Source organism: Cherax quadricarinatus, chromosome 33, assembly GCF_038502225.1.
Source record: "Cherax quadricarinatus isolate ZL_2023a chromosome 33, ASM3850222v1, whole genome shotgun sequence".
Lineage (NCBI taxonomy): Eukaryota > Metazoa > Arthropoda > Malacostraca > Decapoda > Parastacidae > Cherax > Cherax quadricarinatus.
Genome location: NC_091324.1, coordinates 27,590,759 through 27,616,256, shown reverse-complemented (window position 1 = coordinate 27,616,256; position 25,498 = coordinate 27,590,759). Strand labels below are relative to the sequence as shown.

The window sequence follows — 25,498 nt, the reverse complement described above, 5'->3', positions numbered from 1 at the left end:
AAAATAGGGTCCAGAATGAACAATGCAGATATTCCTGGCTCTAAAATAACATTTTCTTTGTTCATCAGTCATGTCTCCAGGCCCCTCTCATATTACTCTTGCTTTCTATTTTGAATTTTTATTCAAACAAAAAATTTAAGATTTACTGTTATGCAGACTACTGCAATATTGTAATAATTTTATAAATAATGTCAACCCATTCATGACTGCATATTAGAATGGCTAGTTGGACATTTATTGGACAATAACATCATTTGTTTACTTTTGAACATCGGCAAAAATCAAACATTTCCCCTACTTTGAGCTCCATTTCAAGGTTCTTTTCATAGTAAAACCAATCAAAATCATCTCTATTTCTATAATATGTTTTCCATTCTATCAAATGAGACCAAGAAAACGAGAATACAACCATAAATACTATACAAAAATAGACCACAAATTCGGCATTTTAATTAAAAAAAAACGGTCGGAGTTTTTTTTTCCTCATTATGCACTGAGTGCTGCAGGATTTTTTTTATATGGTGCACACTGACCACACAGACCCATTCTCTCACATATGGGCCTACCAGCTTTCTCCTGCTTGATTTGAATCCGCTAGAATTTGTGAGTGCGTTTATGTCAAACACGGTGGCTCGTAAGACATATATATACGGCCGAAACAGTCAGAGGGTTAAATCTCTCAAACTAGCCTTTGCTGGTCCTAAATTCACCAATATCAGCACTAGTTCCAGGCATTTTCTTTACGAGATCATCATGCAACTGCCTTGCCTTTTCACATATTATTGACTGTATAACACTATCTCCTGATATTTGTTTCTCATTGATCCACACCAACAACGAAGTCTCCACATCTTCCAGTATTTGCGATCTTTGTTTTGTAAGCATATTTGCACCTTGCAACAACAACTTCCTTGATTTCTTTTTTCTTGGCCACAATAGAAACAATGGTTGTTTGGGGTTTGTTACACAACCTGGCCAGCTTAGCGACACGCACTCCACTTTCATATTTTGCAGTGATCTCTTTCTTGAATTCTATAGTGTTTCCCACCCTTTTTACCAAAGGGTTGGCACTAGAAGCTTCCTTTGGGCCCATGGTGACTTATTTAGCAGTTACAAGCACCAAAAAGAATGGAATAATACAAAATGTATCGTGTGAACGTGTGGGATTCTGCACACTGGCTGTACATGGAGTGTCGGGGCAGCTCAGGCTGCTCGGACACATTCTGAACGAATGATTTATTCCGAGTGTTCATTGATGATCACCGAGCCAGTATTTTGACGAGAAAACGTTACTTATTCAGAATATTATGTATTCTGATGACTATGTAATCTGGGGGTCCACTGTACAATCATACCTCCAAATTAGTAAAATGCATGATGTGCTGTTGCAGTGGAAAGAAGGTAACATCTTTGAGGGGATACAGGGGAAACTGGTTAGCCAGACTAATCCTGGAAGTGGGAAGGACTTTGTAAGTCGTCCTATTTTGGTGGGAGATAGTTGATAAGGTAAAAAAAAAAAAAAAAAAAAAAAGCGAACGAAATTAATGATCATCATGCTAAGTTCTTGTTAACATTTATATGCTATTTAATACTGTAGTAAATGTTTGTATGGTTGTTTATGTAGGAGTTATAACAGGTGTAAATTATACCATTGGTTGAAATACATAAAATAAAATTTGTCAACATTTATTGTATCTTCATATGGGACTGGTAGTTGTAAGTTCTATTGTCTTCTGATTGTAAACAAGATGCTAAGATCACCTTTTGTAATGTTCAACATTTTTACCTTTAGGTTCTATACTGCATTAGAAACAGCTACACAGAGAGCGGATACATACGAATCTGAGATTTCCAAAGAAATTCATAATGGACGACTTTTCCGCCTTCTTACAAAGTTGAATACTATTGTTGATCGTCCACAGTAAGTTGCTTTTCTTGTGTGATATTTGATGTGTATTTATGCTACATCTCTTTGTGAATATTGTCTTCTGAGTGCTAATTTGCTTGCCTGCAAAAAGCACTAAAAATTGTTTTTTCATCCCCAGCATACTGGTCTTTGACCGATGATTAAGGGACAGATATAGTCTCTAAGTTTTAGAAATAATCAATGATTTAGGCTTAGATCTAAGTTTAGGGTTGAGTCCAATTTGTTGGTTATATCATAGGTCCTAGTTTGTCATGCGTATTGTAAGTGACGATGATGATAATATTGTAGTAGTAATTTATTCGTTGAATTAGGCAAGTTATATTTGGGTGAAAATATGTATAGTGATGTATGTAGTATACACAGCATTTTGGGCTAATGCAAGTGTCTTTTGTAGAATAGTAGTAATACATGTAATTATTGTAAAAATGCAACAATTCATTTGCAAAGCATTGCTGTGGTTGGAGCTGGGATGTATCTTCATCTAATGAAGTATTAAATAACACTGTAAGAAGCTATTTGAGAAGCTAACAATATATTGAAAAATAATAGCTGCTTTCTTTCAATTTTGTTTTCTATTACTTAGTAGTCTGGAAATTGTTCATGTAGAAAATGGATAAGTAGGTTGCATTAATTTTTATTTCAAAAATATTTTGATAATGCTCCTCATGAAATACTAATCTTGAAACTAGAAAACATGGGTGGAAATAAAGGTATTTATTACAATATGTTCGAGTTTTTTCTATATGTAAGGAAAATGCAAACAGTGATAAGAGAGAAAATTTTCCTGTGGATTGGTAAATGTAACCAGTGGGATTCCACAGGGATTAATGCAGGGGGATCCCACAAGAAACAGTGCAGTGAGATCTCACAAGGATCAAGTCGTATATATAAGTGACTTACAAGAAGGATGAGCATTTGCTGGATGAGAAGTATTGCCAACAAGTATATTGGAGACATCAGGAGAAAGCTGAGTGAACCTTTGTTCAAGAAGAGATTTTCCTCTTGGTAGACCTTTAACAAGACATGGCTTGATAAACAAATACATTTGTTGATGCAAAAATCTTTTACTAACTAAATACTGTAGTAAAATTTGCTGTAGATCCATACAAAAAGAGTGATCAGTAGAGCAGAGAGTGACAGGTGGATGATGGAATTTCATTTAGTGTTTTATGTGGAAAAAGGAATGCCTAAGGGTGCAGGGAACACTGGCTAGCTGTATTTGAATCCTGGGAAGGGAAATTACAGTGTAGGTTTTTTGAAGGATTTCTGGAGATGTTGCAGTTCAGAGGGTCATTTAAATTGGAATGTCTGCACTCTTCTTGAGAAATAACTAGAATGAATGATGGTGAGGGTGTTTCCCCTCTTTGGGTCATACAAATTATTTGTTACCTGTTAGGTTACCTGTACACAAAAACCTCAGCTTAATGGGCTTCAGAGATACAGGACAAAATCTGTTCAGTTAGATGATTTGGAAATGAAGGGGAAAGCTCTTTAGTTATGGAATTGTCTGCTATTGTTACACTCACCCAAAACACTCATCATTATCCTTCACAATCACCATTATTGTCCACCTGCTTCCTCCCCATTATTGTTAAATTGAGGGGTTACTGTAGTGGATTTTGTGGGTCACTGCCCCACTACCCAGTCCTGGACCGAGACCAGGTCTTCTGTTTGATGGCCTGATCTATAAGGTTGTCTTAACATAGACATCACAGCCCGGCTGAACAGGAACTATCTTAAGGAACTTAATAAGTCCTCTTTTGAAGATAGCCAAAGGTATGTTGGTAATTTCCCTTATGGACAAAGGGAAGGTGTTAAAAAGTCTTAGGAACTGAGTTCTCTTAGTGTGCTCTTTGCATCCTTATTCTTTGTAGGGCTTAAGTTATTTTACAATATCTTCTGAGCCTCTTGCTCTTGTAGGGACTAATTTCCATGTGCAGATTTGGGATTAATTCTTCCAGAGTTTTCCAGGTGTGAATTATGATGTTTTTTGTAGCTTATATTCCAAGGAGTACAATTCAAAGGATGTAAGCCATTCCCAGTAGTTTGGTGCTTTGCTGAATTTATGCAGGCAGTACATTCTCCAGATCAACAGTTTTTCCTGCCTTAAAAAAGAGCTGTTAGTGTAAAGCAATACTCCATTCTAGAGAGAACAGATTTGATAAAATATTGCCATTGCGAGGAATCGAGGGATAATTATAAACAAAAGATTGTCATTGGAAGACCACGTAAGTACTGTAATGAGAAATTTATTTGCTACACTAGCCAACTTCAAAATAGCCTTCACATATATGGAAGACAAAATGTTATAATAGCTATAGCTGCTCACAACATATGTTTAACCAAAATTGGAACCAGTATGTTGTAGCAGTAATGTGTTGCCACAATAAAAAACTTATGGACAAGATAAAAAAAAAGTGTAAAAAGGTGTGCTACAAAACAGCTCCTAGTAAAAAGACAACACCTTTATTGTTTGATAGGTTAAAAAGAAGACATGTGATAATCACATAAAAGATCATAAAATAATCAGAGAATATAGATAAAGATGATGTAGCATGGTCATTAGGGAACACAGGACACAATTATAAATTGATAAAAAAAAAAAAGTAGGATCAGTAAGATATTCTCAAGATTTCTTCACAAATAAAGGGGTAGGAGAGTGGAGTGGGATTTAAGAGGTGATTTGTACTGTATCTTGAGAACTTTAATTTTTTTTTCACCTTGTTGCAGCCTCCCACCAAGGTAGGAGAGGGCCAATTATATAATTACTTGCATGATTGATTAATTATACAATAAATATTAAAGATGGTACACCACAAGCATATCTACTGCAAGTACAAATAAGTAAGCATGTGTTCAAAGGGCTCAGTGCATGCTGTTATCTGATATATTGTCCCTGCAAAAGAGAATTACTCGCCCATTGTTTTTAGTTACTACAGTATTTACTATTTTTTTCCAGTGGTTTACCAATATTATGGACTTGCCAGAACCAGGACCTATCTGTTATTGACATTTTCCATTACCAACCTCAGTAACTAAGTGCAAATGAAAAATCTAAATTTTTACCTGCTACAAGATGATTTATATGTCTTTTCCAAATTCTTAAATGCAGATACCATATTTATACTTCATAGTAGAGGATATAATGGTGCAAGCATCATCGAGGGTAGAAGCAGTTGAGGGACCTGGAAACACTATTGATGCAGCTACAGGATATGGATCATCATAAAAATGAATCTTAAATTATAACATCACTCATCTGTTTCATAACTTCAGGCCTCTGTGATTAACTTCTCTTGTATCCTGTGCAGTTGCACGAGTTTGTGATCGGTAATGAAGGATTTCTTCTCCAACCAGGTTATAAGTGTGCCTGAAGTTGATATACACAGTTCGTTGTTATACTGTACCTGGAGCATCTGGTTCCTCATCATTTTCGTCACTATCGTCACTTTCTGCAGACTTTGGGTTAAAGACAACAGTAATTTCCAAGTCAGTGAGTGTATTGCAAGCAAACATTTTTGTCACACTCAGTCCATTTCTTAATAACCTTTATCACTAGCATTAGGAATTATATCATGTATCTTTTTGGCATATCTCATAAATTCAGTGAGTTCAGCCTTCTCTGATGGTGCAATATAAAGAACCCTTCGAAATCAGGAAGGAGTACCTAGATCATTGGTGAATGTGCTAGACAATCATATATTATGCCGTACATTCCTTAGAGTAGCAGTAACAACATCTTGCTAAGATTTTACAGTGAAATTTATCGTATTTCTAACATGGAATTCTTTCTTAACTTCTTCCTAGTTTCCAGTTGCTGTAAACTCCATAGACTTACATAATTCAGTGATGTAATATATTGACTTCCTTAGGAAATGCTCGTTTTCCTACCCTGGGGAATATTTCGTTCAAAAACAACATACAGTAACTTATTTTTATCCACGATTTGCAGGAATAATTGGAGGGTGGCTATGCAAGTGTTTTTTAAGTGTACTTGAAATTGTTCACTTCAGAAACACAGTTTAATAAGACAAACTTCATCACATACCATAGACCACCTAACCACTCTTGTTAATAAAAGCTCAGGAAAATTTCTGTTAAGCCACTGTTCTAGATTTTGTTGTTAATTTGAGAATCCAGCAGAGCAGAAGCCATAGTTTGGGTAGACCATCATAGTTCATTGCTCTCTTCATTTGTAGCTAATTCACATTTGCAGTGCCAGTTAAATTTTTTTTCTTCATTTCTTTGGGAGAGCTGTAATGTTCATTCTAACATGTAAGTCACTAATGAATGTGCAGATCCATTTGTTTCAGGGAAGTGAGTTGTGATTCTCGTTTTTACTGTTGCTGTTTCATGTGCATCTTGACTCACAATATGGCTCAAGTAAGAGTGTAAATATACTTTTGTACTTTGTTCGTAATGACTGTACTTTGTTCGTAATGACTGTACCTGGAAAAGTACAGTGTTTTCAACTTCGTAACTCACATTTCTAAACTGTGGGAGCAATGAGGTATCATGTCTTTAAAAATGATCTGTTTTATCTAGCGTAACTGCTTCCTTGGTGCAGACACTGTACTTCTGCTGTATATTCCAGTTTTAGTCACAGTTTGTAAAGAGTTTTTTAGCATTTCTGTAGCGATATACCTAAAGGTTATTTTGAAGGCTTGCCAATGTAGCATACAAATTTCTTACTACAGTAATACACTTTTGTGATTACAGTACTTAATCTGTCTGTGATGCTTTCAACACTTTATTGTGCAATCTATAGTTCATTCTTCAAGTTGCTTGTTTCTGTTTTTTCTCATTTCTTTTATATAGCATTTATTTATGTTAAATTCCATCATCCAGTCTACACTTCATTTGCTCAACTTATCTTAAATTTTCCTATAGCTGTTTACAGTTATTTGTATTTATTTTATATAGGTTTCTTCATCATCTGCAAGCATATTCTTGTTGATGATCATTTGCTGACAGATCATTTTCATAGATTAGAAATATTATTGGGTCAATGGATGGTTCTTCTGGGTTCCCACTGGGTACATTTTTCATAAGAATGTTCCTCTCTTATCGTTGTTTGCATTTTTTTTTTAATGTATAATCTTTCATCTGTTTATTCATCTAGAGTATGTGTGTCAAATTGGAAAGGAGCTGTCAATAGTATCAATAGTAAGGTCTACATCACAATACTGTTCTGTATTCTAAGGAAAAAAATCATGTTGAATGTAAGAATTAATGTTTTCAGATAGTCATTAGTAGGTTAAAAGTTTGTATGGAATACCAACTCTAATTTTAAATATTATGTGGTATGGAGGGAAGTTGATTAAATTTTTTTTTTTTCAATGCACCAGCCGTATTCCACCTAGGCAGGGTGACCATTTAGTAATGATAAAATAAATGATTACAGTAATAAAAGAAGTAATATTATTTTTTTTTTTTTTAACAAGTCGGCCATCTCCCACCGAGGCAGGGTGACCCAAAAAGAAAGAAAATCCCCAAAAAGAAAATACTTTCATCATCATTCAACACTGTCACCTCACTCACACATAATCACTGTTTTTGCAGAGGTGCTCAGAACACAACAGTTAGAAGCATATGCATATAAAGATACACAACATATCTCTTCAAACTGCTAATATCCCGAAACTCCTCCTTTAGAGTGCAGGCATTGTACTTCCCATTTCCAGGACTCAAGTCTGGCTAAATAAAAATAACGGGTTTTCCTGAATCCCTTGACTAAATATTACCCTGCTCGCACTCCAACAGATCGTCAGGTCCCAAATACCATTCGTCTCCATTCACTCCTATCGAACACGCTCATGCACGCCTGCTGGAAGTCCAAGCCCCTCACCCACAAAACCTCCCTTCGAGGACAACCCCTACCCTGCCTTCCTTCCCCTACAGATTTAAATGCTCTCTATGTCATTATACTTTGACCCTTCAGCATAATATTTACACCACGCATTGCCCTTAGACAGGACATCTCCACTGCCTCCAACCACCTCCTCGCTGCTGCATTCACAACCCAAGCTTCACGCCCATGTAAGAGTGTTGGTACTACTATACTTTCATACATTACCTTCTTTGCCTCCATAGATAACGTTTTTTGTTTCCACATATACCTCGACGCACCACTCACCTTTTTTCCCTCATCAGTTCTATGATTAATCTCATCCTTCATAAATCCATCCGCTGACACGTCAACTCCCAATTATCTGAAAACATCTACTTCTTCCATACTCCTCCTCCCCAATTTAATATCCAATTTTTCTTTATCTAAATCATTTGATACCCTCATCACCTTACTCTTTTCTATGTTCACTTTCAACTTTCTACCTTATATTGAGGTTACACTTCATTGTGATTGTGCAGTTTTATGCTGTTAAATCTGTGCTCATGTCTCAAAAGAACAGTCTGTGATTGTAACATACATGGTGGCCTTACTTGTAGCTGGAGGGCCACGATGTATGCTTCTGAGCCTGGCAGTATTAAGAACTTGGTGCAACTTTGGACCAGTTATCAAACAGTTTAAAATGGAAAAGTCATATCATGAATGGTGCACTACTGACAAGTTGCTGAGTAAGACTCATGTTGCACCTGTCTAATTCAAAAAAAGTAATTTTTTTTTAAATGTTTCCTTCATTGGTTATTCATGCACAACAGGTCACATTTTCTGAGTCTTGACTGAAACCAGATTGCTTGATGCATCCTGGAACACCCTACATTGGTGAATACTGAATAATGTGGTCTTGTATTTTAGTAGTAATGATTTTTTTTTGACAGACTCCACTTGGATTCATCTTGGAGCGAGACTGGTGACCGATATATGCTAAAGCTCTTCAGAGATTACGTCTTTCATCAGGTGAGTTGTTACACCCTCTTTATGAATGAAAAGGTTAGTGATATGTGACAAATTGCAACTTTCATTTGTTAGTCAAATTTTAGATTTCCTTGATGAAAAGTTCAAGGCTGCAACTTGCACAAAAGAATTTGAGAAATATGTGCAAAATTAATAAGAATACACTAGTAGAGAGGTCGAGGCTAGGAGGTAGGTGGGAGTGTGGTGAGTGGTTCAGCAGAAAGATGGTATGTAAATATATTAATTAATGCAATGTTTGTTTCAAAATCATTTTTAAGGTAGTAGGCTGGTAGACAGCAACCACCCAGGGAAGTACTACCGTCCTGCCAGATGACTGTGAAACAGAAACCTGTAACTGTTTTGCATGATGGTAGGATTGCTGGTTTCTTTTTCTGTCTCATAAACACTCTAGATAACAGGGATATCTTGCTACTCCTACTTACACTTTGGTCACACTTCACAGACACGCACATGCATATATATATACATACATCTAGGTTTTTCTCCTTTTTCTAAATAGCTCTTCTTGTTCTTTATTTCTTCTATTGTCCATGGGGAAGTGGAAAAGAATCTTTCCTCCGTAAGCCATGCATGTCGTATGAGGCAACTAGGATGCCGGGAGCAATGGGCTAGTAACCCCTTCTCCTGTAGACATTTACTAAAAAAGAGAAGAAGAAAAACTTTATAAAACTGGGATGCTTGAATGTGCGTGGATGTAGTGCGGATGACAAGAAGCAGATGATTGCTGATGTTATGAATGAAAAGAAGTTGGATGTCCTGGCCTTAAGCGAAACAAAGCTGAAGGGGCTAGGGGAGTTTCGGTGGGGGGAAATAAATGGAATTAAATCTGGAGTATCTGAGAGAGTTAGAGCAAAGGAAGGGGTAGCAGTAATGGTGAAGGATCAGTTATGGAAGGAGAATATGAATTTGTAAATTCAAGAATTATGTGGATTAAAGTAAAGGTTGGATGCGAAAAGTGGGTCATAATAAGCGTGTATGCACCTGGAGAAGAGAGGAGTGTAGAGGAGAGAGAGAGATTTTGGAAGATGTTAAGTGAATGTATAGGAGCCTTTGAACCAAGTGAGAGAGTAATTGTGGTAGGGGACCTGAATGCTAAAGTAGGAGAAACTTTTAGAGAGGGTGTGGTAGGTAAGTTTGGGGTGCCAGGTGTAAATGATAATGGGAGCCCTTTGATTGAACTTTGTATAGAAAGGGATTTAGTTATGGGTAATACATATTTTAAGAAAAAGAGGATAAGTATACAAGACATGATGTAGGGCGAAATGACAGTAGTTTGTTGGATTATGTATTGGTAGATAAAAGACTGTTAAGTAGACTTCAGGATGTTCATGTTTATAGAGGGGCCACAGATATATCAGATCACTTTCTAGTTGTAGCTACACTGAGAGTAAAAGGTAGATGGGATACAAGGAGAATAGAAGCATCAGGGAAGAGAGAGGTGAAGGTTTATAAACTAAAAGAGGAGGCAGTTAGGGTAAGATATAAACAGCTATTGGAGGATAGATGGGCTAATGAGAGCATAGGCAGTGGGGTCGAAGAGGTATGGGGTAGGTTTAAAAATGTAATGTTAAAGTGTTAGCAGAAGTTTGTGGTTACAGGAAAGTGGGTGCGGGAGGGAAGAGGAGCGATTGGTGGAATGATGATGTAAAGAGAGTAGTAAGGGAGAAAAAGTTAGCATATGAGAAGTTTTTACAAAGTAGAAGTGATGCAGGGAGGGAAGAGTATATGGAGAAAAAGAGAGAGGTTAAGAGAGTGGTGAAGCAATGTAAAAAGAGAGCAAATGAGAGAGTGGGTGAGATGTTATCAACAAATTTTGTTGAAAATAAGAAAAAGTTTTGGAGTGAGATTAACAAGTTAAGGAAGCCTAAAGAACAAATGGATTTGTCAGTTAAAAATAGGAGAGGAGAGTTATTAAATGGAGAGTTAGAGGTATTGGGAAGATGGAGGGAATATTTTGAGGAATTGTTAAATGTTGATGAAAGATAGGGATCTGTGATTTCGTGTATAGGGCAAGGAGGAATAACATCTTGTAGGAGTGTGGAAGAGCCAGTTGTGAGTGTGGGGGAAGTTCCTGAGGCAGTAGGTAAAATGAAAGGGGGTAAGGCAGCCGGGATTGATGGGATAAAGATAGAAATGTTAAAAGCAGGTGGGGATATAGTTTTGGAGTGGTTGGTGCAATTATTTAATAAATGTATGGAAGAGGGTAAGGTACCTAGGGATTGGCAGAGAGCATGCATAGTTCCATTGTATAAAGGCAAAGGGGACAAAAGAGAGTGCAAAAATTACAGGGGGATAAGTCTGTTGAGTATACCTGGCAAAGTGTATGGTAGAGTTATTATTGAAAGAGTTAAGAGTAAGACGGAGAATAGGATAGCAGATGAACAAGGAGGCTTTAGGAAAGGTAGGGGGTGTGTGAACCAGGTGTATACAGTGAAACATGTAAGTGAACAGTATTTAGATAAGGCTAAAGAGGTCTTTGTGGCATTTATGGATTTGGAAAAGGCATATGACAGGGTGGATAGGGGGGGGGGCAATATGGCAGATGTTGCAGGTGTATGGTATAGGAGGTAGGTTACTGAAAGCAGTGAAGAGTTTTTACGAGGATAGTGAGGCTCAAGTTAGAGTATGTAGGAAAGAGGGAAATTATTTCCCAGTAAAAGTAGGCCTTAGACAAGGATGTGTGATGTCACCGTGGTTGTTTAATATATTTATAGACGGGGTTGTAAGAGAAGTAAATGCGAGGGTCTTGGCAAGAGGTGTGGAGTTAAAAGATAAAGAATCACACATAAAGTGGGAGTTGTCACAGTTGCTCTTTGCTGATGACACTGTGCTCTTGGGAGATTCTGAAGAGAAGTTGCAGAGATTGGTGGATGAATTTGGTAGGGTATGCAAAAGAAGAAAATTAAAAGTGAATACAGGAAAGAGTAAGGTTATGAGGATAACAAAAAGATTAGGTGATGAAAGATTGGATATCAGATTGGAGGGAGAGAGTATGGAGGAGGTGAATGTATTCAGATATTTGGGAGTGGACGTGTCAGCGGATGGGTCTATGAAAAATAAGGTGAATCATAGAATTGATGAGGGGAAAAGGGTGAGTGGTGCACTTAGGAGTCTGTGGAGACAAAGAACTTTGTCCTTGGAGGCAAAAAGGGGAATGTATGAGAGTATAGTTTTACCAACGCTCTTATATGGGTGTGAAGCATGGGTGATGAATGTTGCAGCGAGGAGAAGGCTGGAGGCAGTGGAGATGTCATGTCTGAGGGCAATGTGTGGTGTGAATATAATGCAGAGAATTCGTAGTTTGGAAGTTAGGAGGAGGTGCGGGATTACCAAAACTGTTGTCCAGAGGGCTGAGGAAGGGTTGTTGAGGTGGTTCGGACATGTAGAGAGAATGGAGCGAAACAGAATGACTTCAAGAGTGTATCAGTCTGTAGTGGAAGGAAGGCGGGGTAGGGGTCGGCCTAGGAAAGGTTGGAGGGAGGGGGTAAAGGAGGTTTTGTGTGCGAGGGGCTTGGACTTCCAGCAGGCATGCGTGAGCGTGTTTGATAGGAGTGAATGGAGACAAATGGTTTTTAATACTTGACGTGCTGTTGGAGTGTGAGCAAAGTAACATTTATGAAGGGGTTCAGGGAAACCGGCAGGCTGGACTTGAGTCCTGGAGATGGGAAGTACAGTGCCTGCACTCTGAAGGAGGGGTGTTAATGTTGCAGTTTAAAAACTGTAGTGTAAAGCACCCTTCTGGCAAGACAGTGATGGAGTGAATGATGGTGAAAGTTTTTCTTTTTCGGGCCACCCTGCCTTGGTGGGAATCGGCCAGTGTGATAATATTAATATTAATATAAATAATAAATATATATTGGATTGATGAAGACCCTGACTGGTGAAGCATATCTTTTATAAATGTCCTAATGCCTCATTTGTCTTGCATTGTTTTAGGGTAGGAATGTTATTTGTTGTGGAAATGTGTACTTATGACTCAGAACAGTGATATAAGCATGAACATGCAGTTTTCCATTTTTTTTTTAATACGTCGGTCGTTTCCCACTGAGACAGGGTGACCCAAAAAAGAAAGAAAACCCCAAAAAGAAAGAAAAAAACTTTCATTATCATTCAGCACTTTCACCATCACTCATACACAATCACTGTCTACAGAGGCGCTCAGATACGACAGCTTAGACATCTCTCCAAACTGCCAATAACCGAAACCCCTCCTTTAACCCTTTGAGGGTCGACAGGCCCTCTCCGAAACTCGTTCTCAGGGTCGGCCAAATTTAAAAAAAAAAATTATTTTCTCTTGTGAAAAGATAGAGAATCTTTTCCCGTTCATAGAGACACCAAAAGTTTGAAATTTGATAGAAAACTTATGGAATTATGCTCTCGCAAAGTTAGCGGTCTCGGCGATGTTTACGCATCGGCGATTTTGCCCACTTTGAGCCCCATTTTCGGCCAATTTCACTGTACTAGTCGACAAAAAACATGCATATTTCGCTAGAACTCCATTTTTTCTATCGAATGGGTGCAAGAAACCACCCATTTATAAATTCAACTATCCAGTACAGTGGTCAGAATTTAGCAATTTTGCCAATTTCACACAAATTTCAAAAGATGCCAATTTCCGAATAGGGTCCAGAATAAACAAGAAAGACATTCCTGGCACTAAAATGATATTTCCTCTAGTCATTAGTCACGTCTCAAGGCCCCTCTTATATTCTTTTGCTTTCCACTTTGAATTTTTATTCTCACAAAAAATATAAGATTTACTGTTATGCAGACTACTGCATTAGTGTAAAAAATGGTATAAATATTATTGGTGCACTTGTAAGAGGGAAAGTGTATAAACTAAGGGAGGAGCAAGTTCGAGTGAGATATAAGCGACTATTGGCAGAAAGGTGGGCTAATGCAAAGATAAGTAGTGAGGGGGTTGAAGAGGGTTGGAATAGTTTTAAAAATGCAGTATTAGAAGTTTGTGGTTATAGGAGGGTGGGGGCAGGAGGAAAGAGGAGTGATTGGTAGAATGATGAAGTAAAGGGTGTGATAAAAGAGAAAAAGGTAGCTTATGAGAGGTTTTTACAAAGCAGAAGTGTTATAAGAAGAGCAGAGTATATGGAGAGTAAAAGAAAGGTGAAGAGTGGTGAGAGAGTGCAAAAGGAGAGCAGATGATAGAGTGGGAGAGGCACTGTCAAGAAATTTTAATGAAAATAAGAAAAAATTTTGGAGTGAGTTAAACAAGCTAAGAAAGCCTAGGGAAAGTATGGATTTGTCAGTTAAAAACAGAGTAGGGAAGCCAGTAGATGGGGAGAGGGAGGTATTAGGTAGATGGCGAGAATATTTTGAGGAACTTTTAAATGTTGAGGAAGAAAGGGAGGCGGTAATTTCATGCACTGGCCAGGGAGGTATACCATCTTTTAGGAGTGAAGAAGAGCAGAATGTAAGTGTGGGGGAGGTACGTGAGGCATTATGTAGAATGAAAGGGGGTAAAGCAGCTGGAACTTATGGGATCATGACAGAAATGTTAAAAGCAGGGGGGGGGGATATAGTGTTGGAGTGGTTGGTACTTTTGTTTAATAAATGTATGAAAGAGGGGAAGGTACCTAGCGATTGGTGGAGAGCATGTATAGTCCCTTTATATAAAGGGAAAGGGGACAAAAGAGATTGTAAAAATTAGAGAGGAATAAGTTTACTGAGTATACCAGGAAAAGTGTACGGTAGGGTTATAATTGAAAGAATTAGAGGCAAGACAGAATGTAGGATGGCGGATGAGCAAGGAGGTTTCAGAGTGGGTAGGGGATGTGTAGATCAAGTGTTTACATTGAAGCATATATGTGAACAGTATTTAGATAAAGGTAGGGAAGTTTTTAGTGCATTTATGGATTTAGAAAAGGCATATGATAGAGTGGATAGAGGAGCAATATGGCAGATATTGCAAGTATATGGAATAGGTGGTAAGTTACTAAATGCTGTAAAGAGTTTTTATGAGGATAGTGAGTCTCAGGTTAGGGTGTGTAGAAGAGAGGGAGACTACTTCCTGGTAAAAGTAGGTCTTAGACAGGGATGTGTAATGTCACCATGGTTGTTTAATATATTTATAGATGGGGTTGTAAAAGAAGTAAATGCTAGGGTGTTTGGGAGAGGGGTGAGATTAAATTATGGGGAATCAAATTCAAAGTGGGAATTGACACAGTTACTTTTTTTGCTGATGATACTGTGCTTATGGGAGATTCTAAAGAAAAATTGCAAAGGTTAGTGGATGAGTTTGAGAATGTGTGTAAAGGTAGAAAGTTGATAGTGAACATAGAAAAGAGTAAGGTGATGAAGGTATAAAACGATTTAGATAAAGAAAAATTGGATATCAAATTGGGGAGGAGTATGGAAGAAGTGAATGTTTTCAGATACTTGGGAGTTGACGTGTCGGCGGATGGATTTATGAAGGATGAGGTTAATCATAGAATTGATGAGGGAAAAAAGGTGAGTGGTGCGTTGAGGTATATGTGGAGTCAAAAAACGTTATCTATGGAGGCAAAGAAGGGAATGTATGAAAGTATAGTAGTACCAACACTCTTATATGGATGTGAAGCTTGGGTGGTAAATGCAGCAGCGAGGAGACGGTTGGAGGCAGTGGAGATGTCCTGTCTAAGGGCAATGTGTGGTGTAAATATTATGCAGAAAATTCGGAGTGTGGAAATTAGGAAAAGGTGTGGAGTTAATAAAAGTATTAGTCAGAAGGCAGAAGAGGGGTTGTTGAGGTGGTTTGGTCATTTAGAGAGAATGGTTCAAAGTAGAATGACATGGAAAGCATATAAATCTATAGGGGGAAGGAAGGTGGGGTAGGGGTCATCCCGAAAGGGTTGGAGAGAGGGGGTAAGGGAGGTTTTGTGGGCGAGGGGCTTGGACTTCCAGCAAGCGTGCGTGAGCGTGTTAGATAGGAGTGAATGGAGACGAATGGTACTTGGGACCTGACGATCTGTTGGAGTGTGAGCAGGGTAATATTTAGTGAAGGGATTCAGGGAAACCGGTTATTTTCATATAGTCGGACTTGAGTCCTGGAAATGGGAAGTATAATGCCTGCACTTTAAAGGAGGGGTTTGGGATATTGGCAGTTTGGAGGGATATGTTGTGCATCTTTATACGTATATGCTTCTAAGCTGTTGTATTCTGAGCACCTCTGCAAAAACAGTGATAATGTGTGGGTGTGGTGAAAGTGTTGAATGATGAAAGTATTTTCTTTTTGGGGATTTTCTTTCTTTTTTTGGGTCACCCTGCCTCGGTGGGAAACAGCCGACGTGTTTAAAAAAAAAAAAAATTCTATTTACTCACGTGCAAGTCCCACTCAAATCCAACCCCTTTCACTTGTGCATTTATCCAACCTAAATTTGAAACTACCCAAGGTTTTAGTTTCGATAACCTTACTAGGCAGACCGTTCCACTCGTTCCCTATTGCCAAACCAGTACTTTCCTATATCCTTTAGAAATCTAAATTTATCTAATTTGAATCCATTATTGCGGGTTCTCTCTTGAAGGGATATCCTCAAAACTTTATTTATATCCTCTTTGTTAATACCCATCATCCACTATAGACTTTGATCATGTCTCCCCTCATTTTTCGTCTTACAAGTGAATGTAGTTTAAGGGCCTTCAGTCTTTCTTCATACGGAAGATTTCTAATGCTATGTATTAATTTAGTCGTTCTACGCTGAATGTTTTCTAACAAATTTATGTCCATTCTGTAATCTAGAGACCAGAACTGAGCTGCGTAATCTAGGTGAGGCCTGACTAATGATGTATAAAGCTGTAATATAACCGCTGGACTTCTGTTGCTTACACTTCTTAATATAAATCCCAGTAATTTGTTTGCCTTATTACGTACGCTTAGGCACTGCTGTCTAGGTTTAAGGTTGCTGCTTACCATAACCTCCAAATCCTTGTCGTAATCTGTATGGCTAAGTTCTATGTTATTTAACTTATAAGTGCTAGGGTTATGGACACTTTCGAGCTTCAGAACCCTGCATTTATCTACATTGAACTGCATCTGCCACTTTTCTGACCAGAAATTGAGTTTGTCTAAGTCCTCCTGAAGTTCCATGACGTCTACATTTGAATCAATTATCCTACCTATCTTCATGTCATCGGCGAATTTACTCATATCACTAGTATTTCTCCATCGAGGTCATTGATATATATTATAAACAACAATGGGCCTAAGACTGATCCCTGTGGATCAGTCTTATTCTTTAACATGCCCACCATCTTCCTCCATGGAAGGGTAACCCAAACAAGAAAGTTCATTCACCATTCATTTACTGTCTTGCAAGAAGTGTGTAGACATTACATTACAAATGACCTTCCTAACTGTTCCATCCCCACACCTTTAAAGTGCAGACACTGTAGTTCCCACTACCAGGACTCTAGTCCAGATAACTGGTTTTCCCAATCTCTTCATAACATTACCTTGCTCACACTCCAACATTACATCAAGTCATAAAAAATACTTGTCTCCATTCTGATCAAATACGCCCACGCAAGCCTGCTGGATGCTTAGGCTCGTAGCACTTAGCACCACCTTTACCCCTTCCCTCCAACCTTTCATGGAGTGACTACTATCCCTCCTTTTTTTCCATCCCAGATTTATACATTCTTGGTTATCCTTTTGTGCGCCAGCCTTTGTAAATGCAAAAAAAAAAAAATATATTAAAAAAAAAAAACCTTGACAGCCCCTCCTCAGCCATCTGAGTTATACCTTTGAAAACCACACTGTCTTCTAATCTCTATGCCTTGAATTTTCTGCGTAATATTCACATCACAAATTGCTCTCAAGCATGACATCTTTACTGACTTTAGCCTCAATCATCACTTCAAAGTTTAATGCTCATGCTTCACACCCATAAGTGTTGGTGTGTGTGTGTGTGTGTGTGCTTAAGAACATTACCCGTTTTGCTTCTGTAGATAAACTTTCTCTGCCTCAGTACATCACCTATCTTTTTTCTCTCTTCTGTTTTGTGATTCTCATCTTTCATAGGCCCATCTGCCAATACATCTACTCCTAAATATCTAATTATGTTCACTTCTCCCATATTCGCTCTCTCGAATCTGATATCTGATTATTGTATCATTAAATTATATGTCTGGGAGCATTTAACTGTGCCAGGACACACTGATACTGGACTAAAATGCCTTTCAATAATGAAGTGTATGTTTTTTTTATTTCAGGTAACAGATGATGGGAGACCTTGGTTAGACTTGGCACATATAGTATCAGTCCTTAATAAATTAGATGCTGGATCATCAGACAAGGTGGGTACTGTTTGGTAGCTTATAATTATTTTCCAGCTTATAATCTTTTACCTAATAGTAATCTACAGTAGTTAACTACATGAGTAATGGTACATCTTATTTACTTGGTGCATATTTTGTTTATTACCTGTGACTCAAATATGGCTCCTCGAGCTTCTTACCACCACACTTATTATTTTTTTAACTCACTGGCTGTCTCCCACCAAGGTAGGGTAACACAAGAAAGAAAGAAACACTTTCACCATCATTCACACTATCACTGTCTTGCCAGAGGTACATAGATACTGCAGTTTGGATGTCCTTCCAAACAGCAAATATCCCCACTCCTTCTATCGAGTGCAGGCACTGTACTTCCTATCTTCTTTATTTCTGGTTTTTCCTGTGACTAATCCTGCTGTGCTTCTCTGTTCCAACCAAAATGGTTCATGAATCTTTATAGGCATTAATTAAATATCAAGACAGTTTATGGTCTAGTTAGTTGCTCCTTGTGTGCTAAATATTTTTGCCTCTAAGTTCAGTATCCCTGGGTTTTTTAGTGTACAGTATATCCTCTATGGGAAATATGCTGGTTTAACCTGCTACATAGAAATGTGACTTAAGATGTTGCATTGCCAAAATATTTAGATAAAATCTTGATTAATCTTTCTGTAGTGTAGTATTGCTGTTTTCTATCTAGTGGCTGAATTCCTGTTTTCAATAAAGATTCCCTAATATATCTTGAACACTAATTTTTTTGACTGTTGGTATTAATTCCATAACACCTTTTGTACTGGTGATCTCTCTCTTACCTTGTTATGTCTAGTCAACTGCATTTAATAAAATGACAATGTTTTGACCTAACAGTAGATGTTTTCAAAACTATAGATGGGGCCTAGTATAAGTCTTTTCTCTGTTAACTGCTTTGACTATCCTTTATATCTGCAATTTTTTTTTCCAGTTTTCTCTGTGATGCAGGGAGATTTGTCTTCATAGTTATAGATAGTCTTCTCATATATACTCAACTATATGTGGTTGCAGAGGTCAACTCCTAGCTTCTGGTCCCACCTCTCAACTTGCTGCTTGCCAGATTCATTCCCCACTAGCCTCATGGGCTGTATCATACCTACTCTTACACCACTTCTTTGCTGAGGTCATTCCATTTCCCAACCACTATGAAACTGAAGCTGCAGGGGTTGAGTCTTAGCTCCTGACTCGACCTCTCAACTTATAGCTTCCCAGATTCACCCCCTTCTAGCCTCATGGGCCCTGTTGTGCCTGTTCTTAAAACTGCATATGGAGCCTCAGGAAGGATATAGGAAAGCACTGGTTTGTTAATAGAGTTGTGGATGAGTGGAACAAACTCTCGAGTATCGTTACAGAAGCTAAGATGTTGTGTAGTTTTAAAAATAGGTTAGAGAAATACATGAGTGGGTGTGGGTGGGTGTGAGTTGGACCTGACTAGCTGGTGCTACTGGGTCAGATGCCATGATCTTTCCTTAAGTGGAGGTGACCTGACTGGGTGGGCCATTGGTCTAAGCCTGGGGTTGACATGGACCTGCCCCGCATGGGCCAGTAGGCCTGCTGCAGTGTTCCTTCTTTCTTATGTTCTTAATATCCTTATAACTCAGTTGTGTTTTTACCTTTCAGTTATGCCTATCTCATTCTCTGTGTTCTGCTTATAGGTGTGAATAGTAGTGTACCCAGGTATGTTAAATACAGATCATGTGTTGAATCATGTTTTGGCTTAGATTCTTTTTCATTTACTAAGGTAGATTTGATAATGTAGAGTTGACATTGTGTATATTGGTGTAGGATCACTGATGACAGGTATCACTCATTTCTTGGTGTAGGATCACTGATGACAGGTATCACTCATGTCTTGGTGCAGGTTCAGTGATGACAGGTGTCACTGTTGCCTTGGTGCAGAATCACTGATGACAAGTATCACAAGTGCTTTGTTATGGGTTCATGGATGACAGGTACTGTATCAACCCTGAGCTCACTCATAAGTATAGAAAAACTCAATCATACCATAAGAAAAGCCTGTGCTAGAGAATGAGGATAAGCACCACTTAAGTGCATTGACAGACAAGGTCCTACGGTTTTGCCAGAGTATAAGAATATGGCATGCCATAATTCACAGGAAGGCTAGCAACGGAGATACGAAAATTCTTTGTATCAAGATCCCATGATGTTGCAGTGTCTGACAGATGTGATAGATGGTTTAAAAAACCAACAAGTTGAAGATTGAGACACTTGTGCAACATATGGGAATCTTTATTGAGAAAACGTTTCACCACACAGTGGCTTCATCAGTTCAATACAAATCATGGGATCTTAATACAAAGAATTCTTCAGCCTTGTCCAACCTTTGGACGAAGACCTACAGAGATACCAAAGTTGCTGAGTGTTTCTTCTCTGAGGTCAAACACATTTATCTCAGTTAAAATAAGTATGGTAATAAAAAAACTATAATTGTAGTGTACATTGTTTTTCTTTTATATCTTCTCTCATCTCATATTATCATATTGTTTATTTGTATGCTTCATATGTGGCTTCTGATAAGAATTCTCTTAATCATTGAAACCTTCTGGTCACAGTTATCTTGGCATTTCCAATTCCTATAGTACAGGATGTTTCAAAGAGATGGACTGGATCGTGAAATATACTGCTTTGAAATTGAGCCCATCATTTTGATATGCCCTGTATTGTACAACATAAGTCGAAATAATATATCCCCACCTGCTTTTAACATTTCTATCTTTATCCCATCAATCCCGGCTGCCTTACCCCCTTTCATTTTACCTACTGCCTCACGAACTTCCCCCACACTCACAACTGGCTCTTCCTCACTCCTACAAGATGTTATTCCTCCTTGCCCTATACACGAAATCACAGCTTCCCTATCTTCATCAACATTTAACAATTCCTCAAAATATTCCTTCCATCTTCCCAATACCTCTAACTCTCCATTTAATAACTCTCCTCTCCTATTTTTAACTGACAAATCAATTTGTTCTCTAGGCTTTCTTAACTTGTTAATCTCACTCCAAAACTTTTTCTTATTTTCAACAAAATTTGTTGATAACATCTCACCCACTCTCTCATTTGCTCTCTTTTTACATTGCTTCACCACTCTCTTAACCTCTCTCTTTTTCTCCATATACTCTTCCCTCCTTGCATCACTTCTACTTTGTAAAAACTTCTCATATGCTAACTTTTTCTCCCTTACTACTCTCTTTACATCATCATTCCACCAATCGCTCCTCTTCCCTCCTGCACCCACTTTCCTGTAACCACAAACTTCTGCTGAACACTCTAACACTACATTTTTAAACCTACCCCATACCTCTTCGACCCCATTGCCTATGCTCTCATTAGCCCATCTATCCTCCAATAGCTGTTTATATCTTACCCTAACTGCCTCCTCTTTTAGTTTATAAATTCAGTGCTTCTATTCTCCTTGTATCCCATCTACCTTTTACTCTCAGTGTAGCTACAACTAGAAAGTGATCTGATATAATGTCTTTTATCTACCAATACATAATCCAACAAACTACTAGTGCTTATATTGTACCACAATTACTCTCTCACTTGGTTGAATCTCTCTCTCTCCTCTGCATTCCTCTCTTCTCCAGCTGACAGTAAGCAAATCATTTTTGTTGAACATATGAGATATAATTATATTTAATGAAAGTGTCTTCACCAGTGTTAAAAATATAATTACTCTTTTTATTTTATTTTATGTATGGCTTACGATTTCTATTCAGAATCAGCAGACATTCTGTATCGTGAAAACCTTATATATGTGCATTGAAATATTACAGATATGTCTAATGTCCCATGATGAGCAGAACATCCTGGTTACATCCTATGCTGAGTTGAAGCGTTGTTTTGAGAGATCTTTCAATGAAATACTACAAGCTGCCTCATCACACAAGACAGCATTGTCCTAGCAATGTCTCATTTGCATGTGGTTGCTTCATTGTTCACTGTTACACTAGAAGTGAAGGAAAACAATCAGTAATTCATCCTTTGTTACGGCTCTTGATAGAACTCATGGTTTGGTAATCCCTAGGCTAATGCAGATTACCACTTAGACACTGAAAAGTATGCAACAGTGAAAATGGTAAGCTTAGTAATCTTGGTCTGTTGACCTCCTGCCCAGTGTTCTAGCCATTAGAGGAATTGCATTGAAGTTTCAGTAACACTGTCCAATTTTCATAATCACCAGTGATGATTTATGAATTCCAGTTACTGTGTTGCACCAGGAGGGCAAGCCACCTTTCATCACCATGTCACTTGAATCAGGTTTAAAGCTTCAGCTAGTTAATATTGTCAAGATGGTTTCATATTTGTATAACATCTTCAAATGGTAAATAATGAATTCATTGAGCGAAATGTGCACTATAAGTTTTCAGTGAGTGCTGTATATATTTTACAGTATCCAAAACACACATGGAAATCATATTGTTACAAATGATCAAAGCATGTTGGCTTGGCTTGCAGTTTTGGGCAGCTGTTTTTTTATGTTAAAACATATGTATAACGCTTAAAGTAAAAGGTCATAACTAAATATATTTTTTTGATATAAATGCAAAATAATTTTTTAGTAATCATGGTATACAGTAACAACAAAAATGGGTGAGAGGGGAAAGGGAGAGGCAGGAAAAATTTCTGGCAGGATGTGTCGTACTAAAGTATTTGTTCCTTTAATTTAAAGGTGCATATTATCTGAGCTTTAAGCCATTTGAAGATGTCTTAGATTAAATTTATTTATTAAATCATAAAACACTTATAAAGAAAACCAAATTTTATACTTTATGAAAATGCATAGTCTTAGCTACAAAAAGAAGTTTTTAAATAGATATTTCCAGTGAGAGAAATGTAGGTTAAGTTAATGCAATTGGAAGAGTTACATACGTTTGAGTCTTCTGTGATAGGTGTGAACCTGGTCTGCTGTTAATAGCAAGCATTACTGATCAAAATGACTTTTCTCAAATTTTTTCTTTTATTTTTCTTATTGTGAGAAGCAGTGAAATAATGCATCTGTCGAATGAAATGCATTTCATTTGCAGTTAACTTTTATCCTGAGTACTGTGATTGATTTTGCAATATGGATTAACAGTAGCCTGATTTAGTGTTGTACCAGAAGTACGGGGGTGTATTTAGCAACTTCTGTGAAGTGAAAATTGTTAAGAAATAATATTGGTGAGCGAGCACAAAGTTAGTGTACTTACAAACTGTACAGAAAATATTTAAAGATTAGGCTAGTGTCTTAAAGATTCTTATCACCACATTCATACTGAATGGTACACTAGCTCTATTTCATATTTATTAGATATTAAAGAGTATTATTTATTTTTTGTGGAGGATAGTCAAAGCTTGATAGGCTTTTGGACTGGTTTAGATTAAGTATTCTTTCCCTTAGCTCTATTTTTTGCTAATTCAAATAATGTAGTTTTTATGTTTACAGTATCAGACAATTGAAACTTTAAAGTTTGAATAGGAAAATAAATTTTCTTTTAAAAAATTAGCCTTCATTTCGTGCATGCAACTTTTCTAATAAGAGATACTGTACAGTATAGTAGTAGAGCAATGATTGGTATTATTAAAATTATCTGACCTCTGATATCTGTACAATTAGTACTGTCACGCATACAATTATTTGCAATAATAGCTGGTTGCTAAATGGTTTCTTCTCAGTAGGTCACTTTATTGCAGCCTTAAGGTTGAGGATGCAACCAATACTACCTTCAAGAAATAAATTAAATACCAAGAGTTGACATATACCTCTCATTAACAGGCAAGTATTGTAATCATGAAACTATTTTTCTTATCTGTATTTGTATATAGGAACACAAAATATTGAATGACCATGCTGACAAAGCATGTAATAATCCTATTTGATTTATGCATTACCAGTTTTATTTAATTTCTTTTAAATTTGTGGGTGTTTTTGCATGCTCTTAGACTTATCCATTCAAGACATTTGACCAAATATATCTTAAAAAATATGGGAATTTTAAAATGCATTTTTTTTGTAGTTCAGTTAACCATTTAATAGGTAGATTACTTTGAAATCAAATTTATATTCCTTTTGGTTATTTTGTCAGATACTTATTTATACATACAAACACACTATATAAAATGCACTTTTTTCACAGTTGGAAGCTTTTGCATGCATGTATGTCTCGGCATACATTTTCTTATCTTGGGCTACATGTGCCAATGTGTGCACACACACATTAAGTGATACTTCAGTGAGCTACCTGAGGCTCTGCTACCACAGACTTTGTTGGAAGTTACTATCTTATTGGTAACTAATAAAACCTGAGTATGTAGTGTTATTATGATGGAAATCACCTTGGGAATGGGATTGCTGGAGAATACATCTAGAAAGGTACTAATCAAACAATTCTTTTAGGATCACTTTTTTTTTTTTTAATGTTTTGTTGAGTCGGCTATTGGTGTGCCATCAACCAGTTTCTTTAATACTATGAAAGCCAGTTTGTGCATTATAAATCTTTAGATTACATTCATACTTCAGATTTTTTTTTACATGTTGGCCATTTCCCACCAAGGTAGGGTGACCCAGAAAGAAAGAAAGAAAAACCTTTCATCATCATTCAACAATTTCACCCTCACTCATACATAATCACTGTGCAGAGGCACTCAGATATGACAGTTTAGATGTCCCTCCAAGCTGCCAATATCCCAAACCCCTCCTTGTGAATATCTAGTAGTGTTTGTTTTACCTATTTGTGATTACGTACCTGTTTTGACATATTTGTGGCTACAAGAACTGAGTTATGTATGTTATGTACAGTTTTCAATAATAAAGTATTTAGTTTTTTATTGTCAAAAGTCTCCAGAGATTGTACTACACTTTCTTCTTGAATCCTATTCCACATATCTACAAATCTAATTGCGAAGAATATTTTCTAGTGTTTAAAGCACTTTTCTCATAATTTGAAATATGATTTATTTCTCTTAATACGTTGTACCTGTACCATGGCTTCCGTAACTGCATTCTCATATTCTTGTATGTTTTTTTAATATCCTTTCTTTTACTCTTTTTTTTTTTTATATATATATTTTCTTTTTCACTTAATTTAGTTGCAGACCCTTCAGTCTTTCTGTGTGATTCATATTTTTATGTTCTAGGATCTGTTTTATTGCATGTCTTTGATTTTTTTTTTTCCCCCCCAACAAGTCTGCCGTCTCCCACCGAGGCAGGGTGACCCAAAAAAGAAAGAAAATCCCCAAAAAGAAAATACTTTCATCATCATTCAACACTTTCACCACACTCACACATTATCACTGTTTTTGCAGAGGTGCTCAGAATACAATAGTTTAGAAGCATATACGTATAAAGATGCACAACGTATCCCCCCAAACTGCCAATATCCCAAACCCCTCCTTTA

At 37.3% G+C, this 25,498-nt stretch overlaps 1 protein-coding gene across 6 annotated transcripts in view; it reads left to right on the top strand.

The window, feature by feature from the left end:
• Positions 1–25,144, top strand: part of PAN3 (Poly(A) specific ribonuclease subunit PAN3) — an 81,179-nt gene extending 56,035 nt beyond the window's left edge. For 4 of the 6 annotated variants that reach the window (XM_053783832.2, XM_053783831.2, XM_053783833.2 and 1 more), the window contains 4 exons: positions 1,793–1,921; positions 8,708–8,786; positions 18,009–18,092; positions 21,899–25,144. In XM_053783832.2, the coding sequence (XP_053639807.2) occupies positions 1,793–1,921; positions 8,708–8,786; positions 18,009–18,092; positions 21,899–22,027 (421 nt within the window). In that variant the 3' untranslated portion in view covers positions 22,028–25,144. Of the gene's footprint in view, positions 1–1,792; positions 1,922–5,284; positions 5,421–8,707; positions 8,787–18,008; positions 18,093–21,898 lie in introns of those variants that run through there. The other 2 variants (XR_011392727.1, XM_070090974.1) reach the window with 2 other exon arrangements.
• The last annotated feature ends 354 nt before the right edge of the window (positions 25,145–25,498 follow it).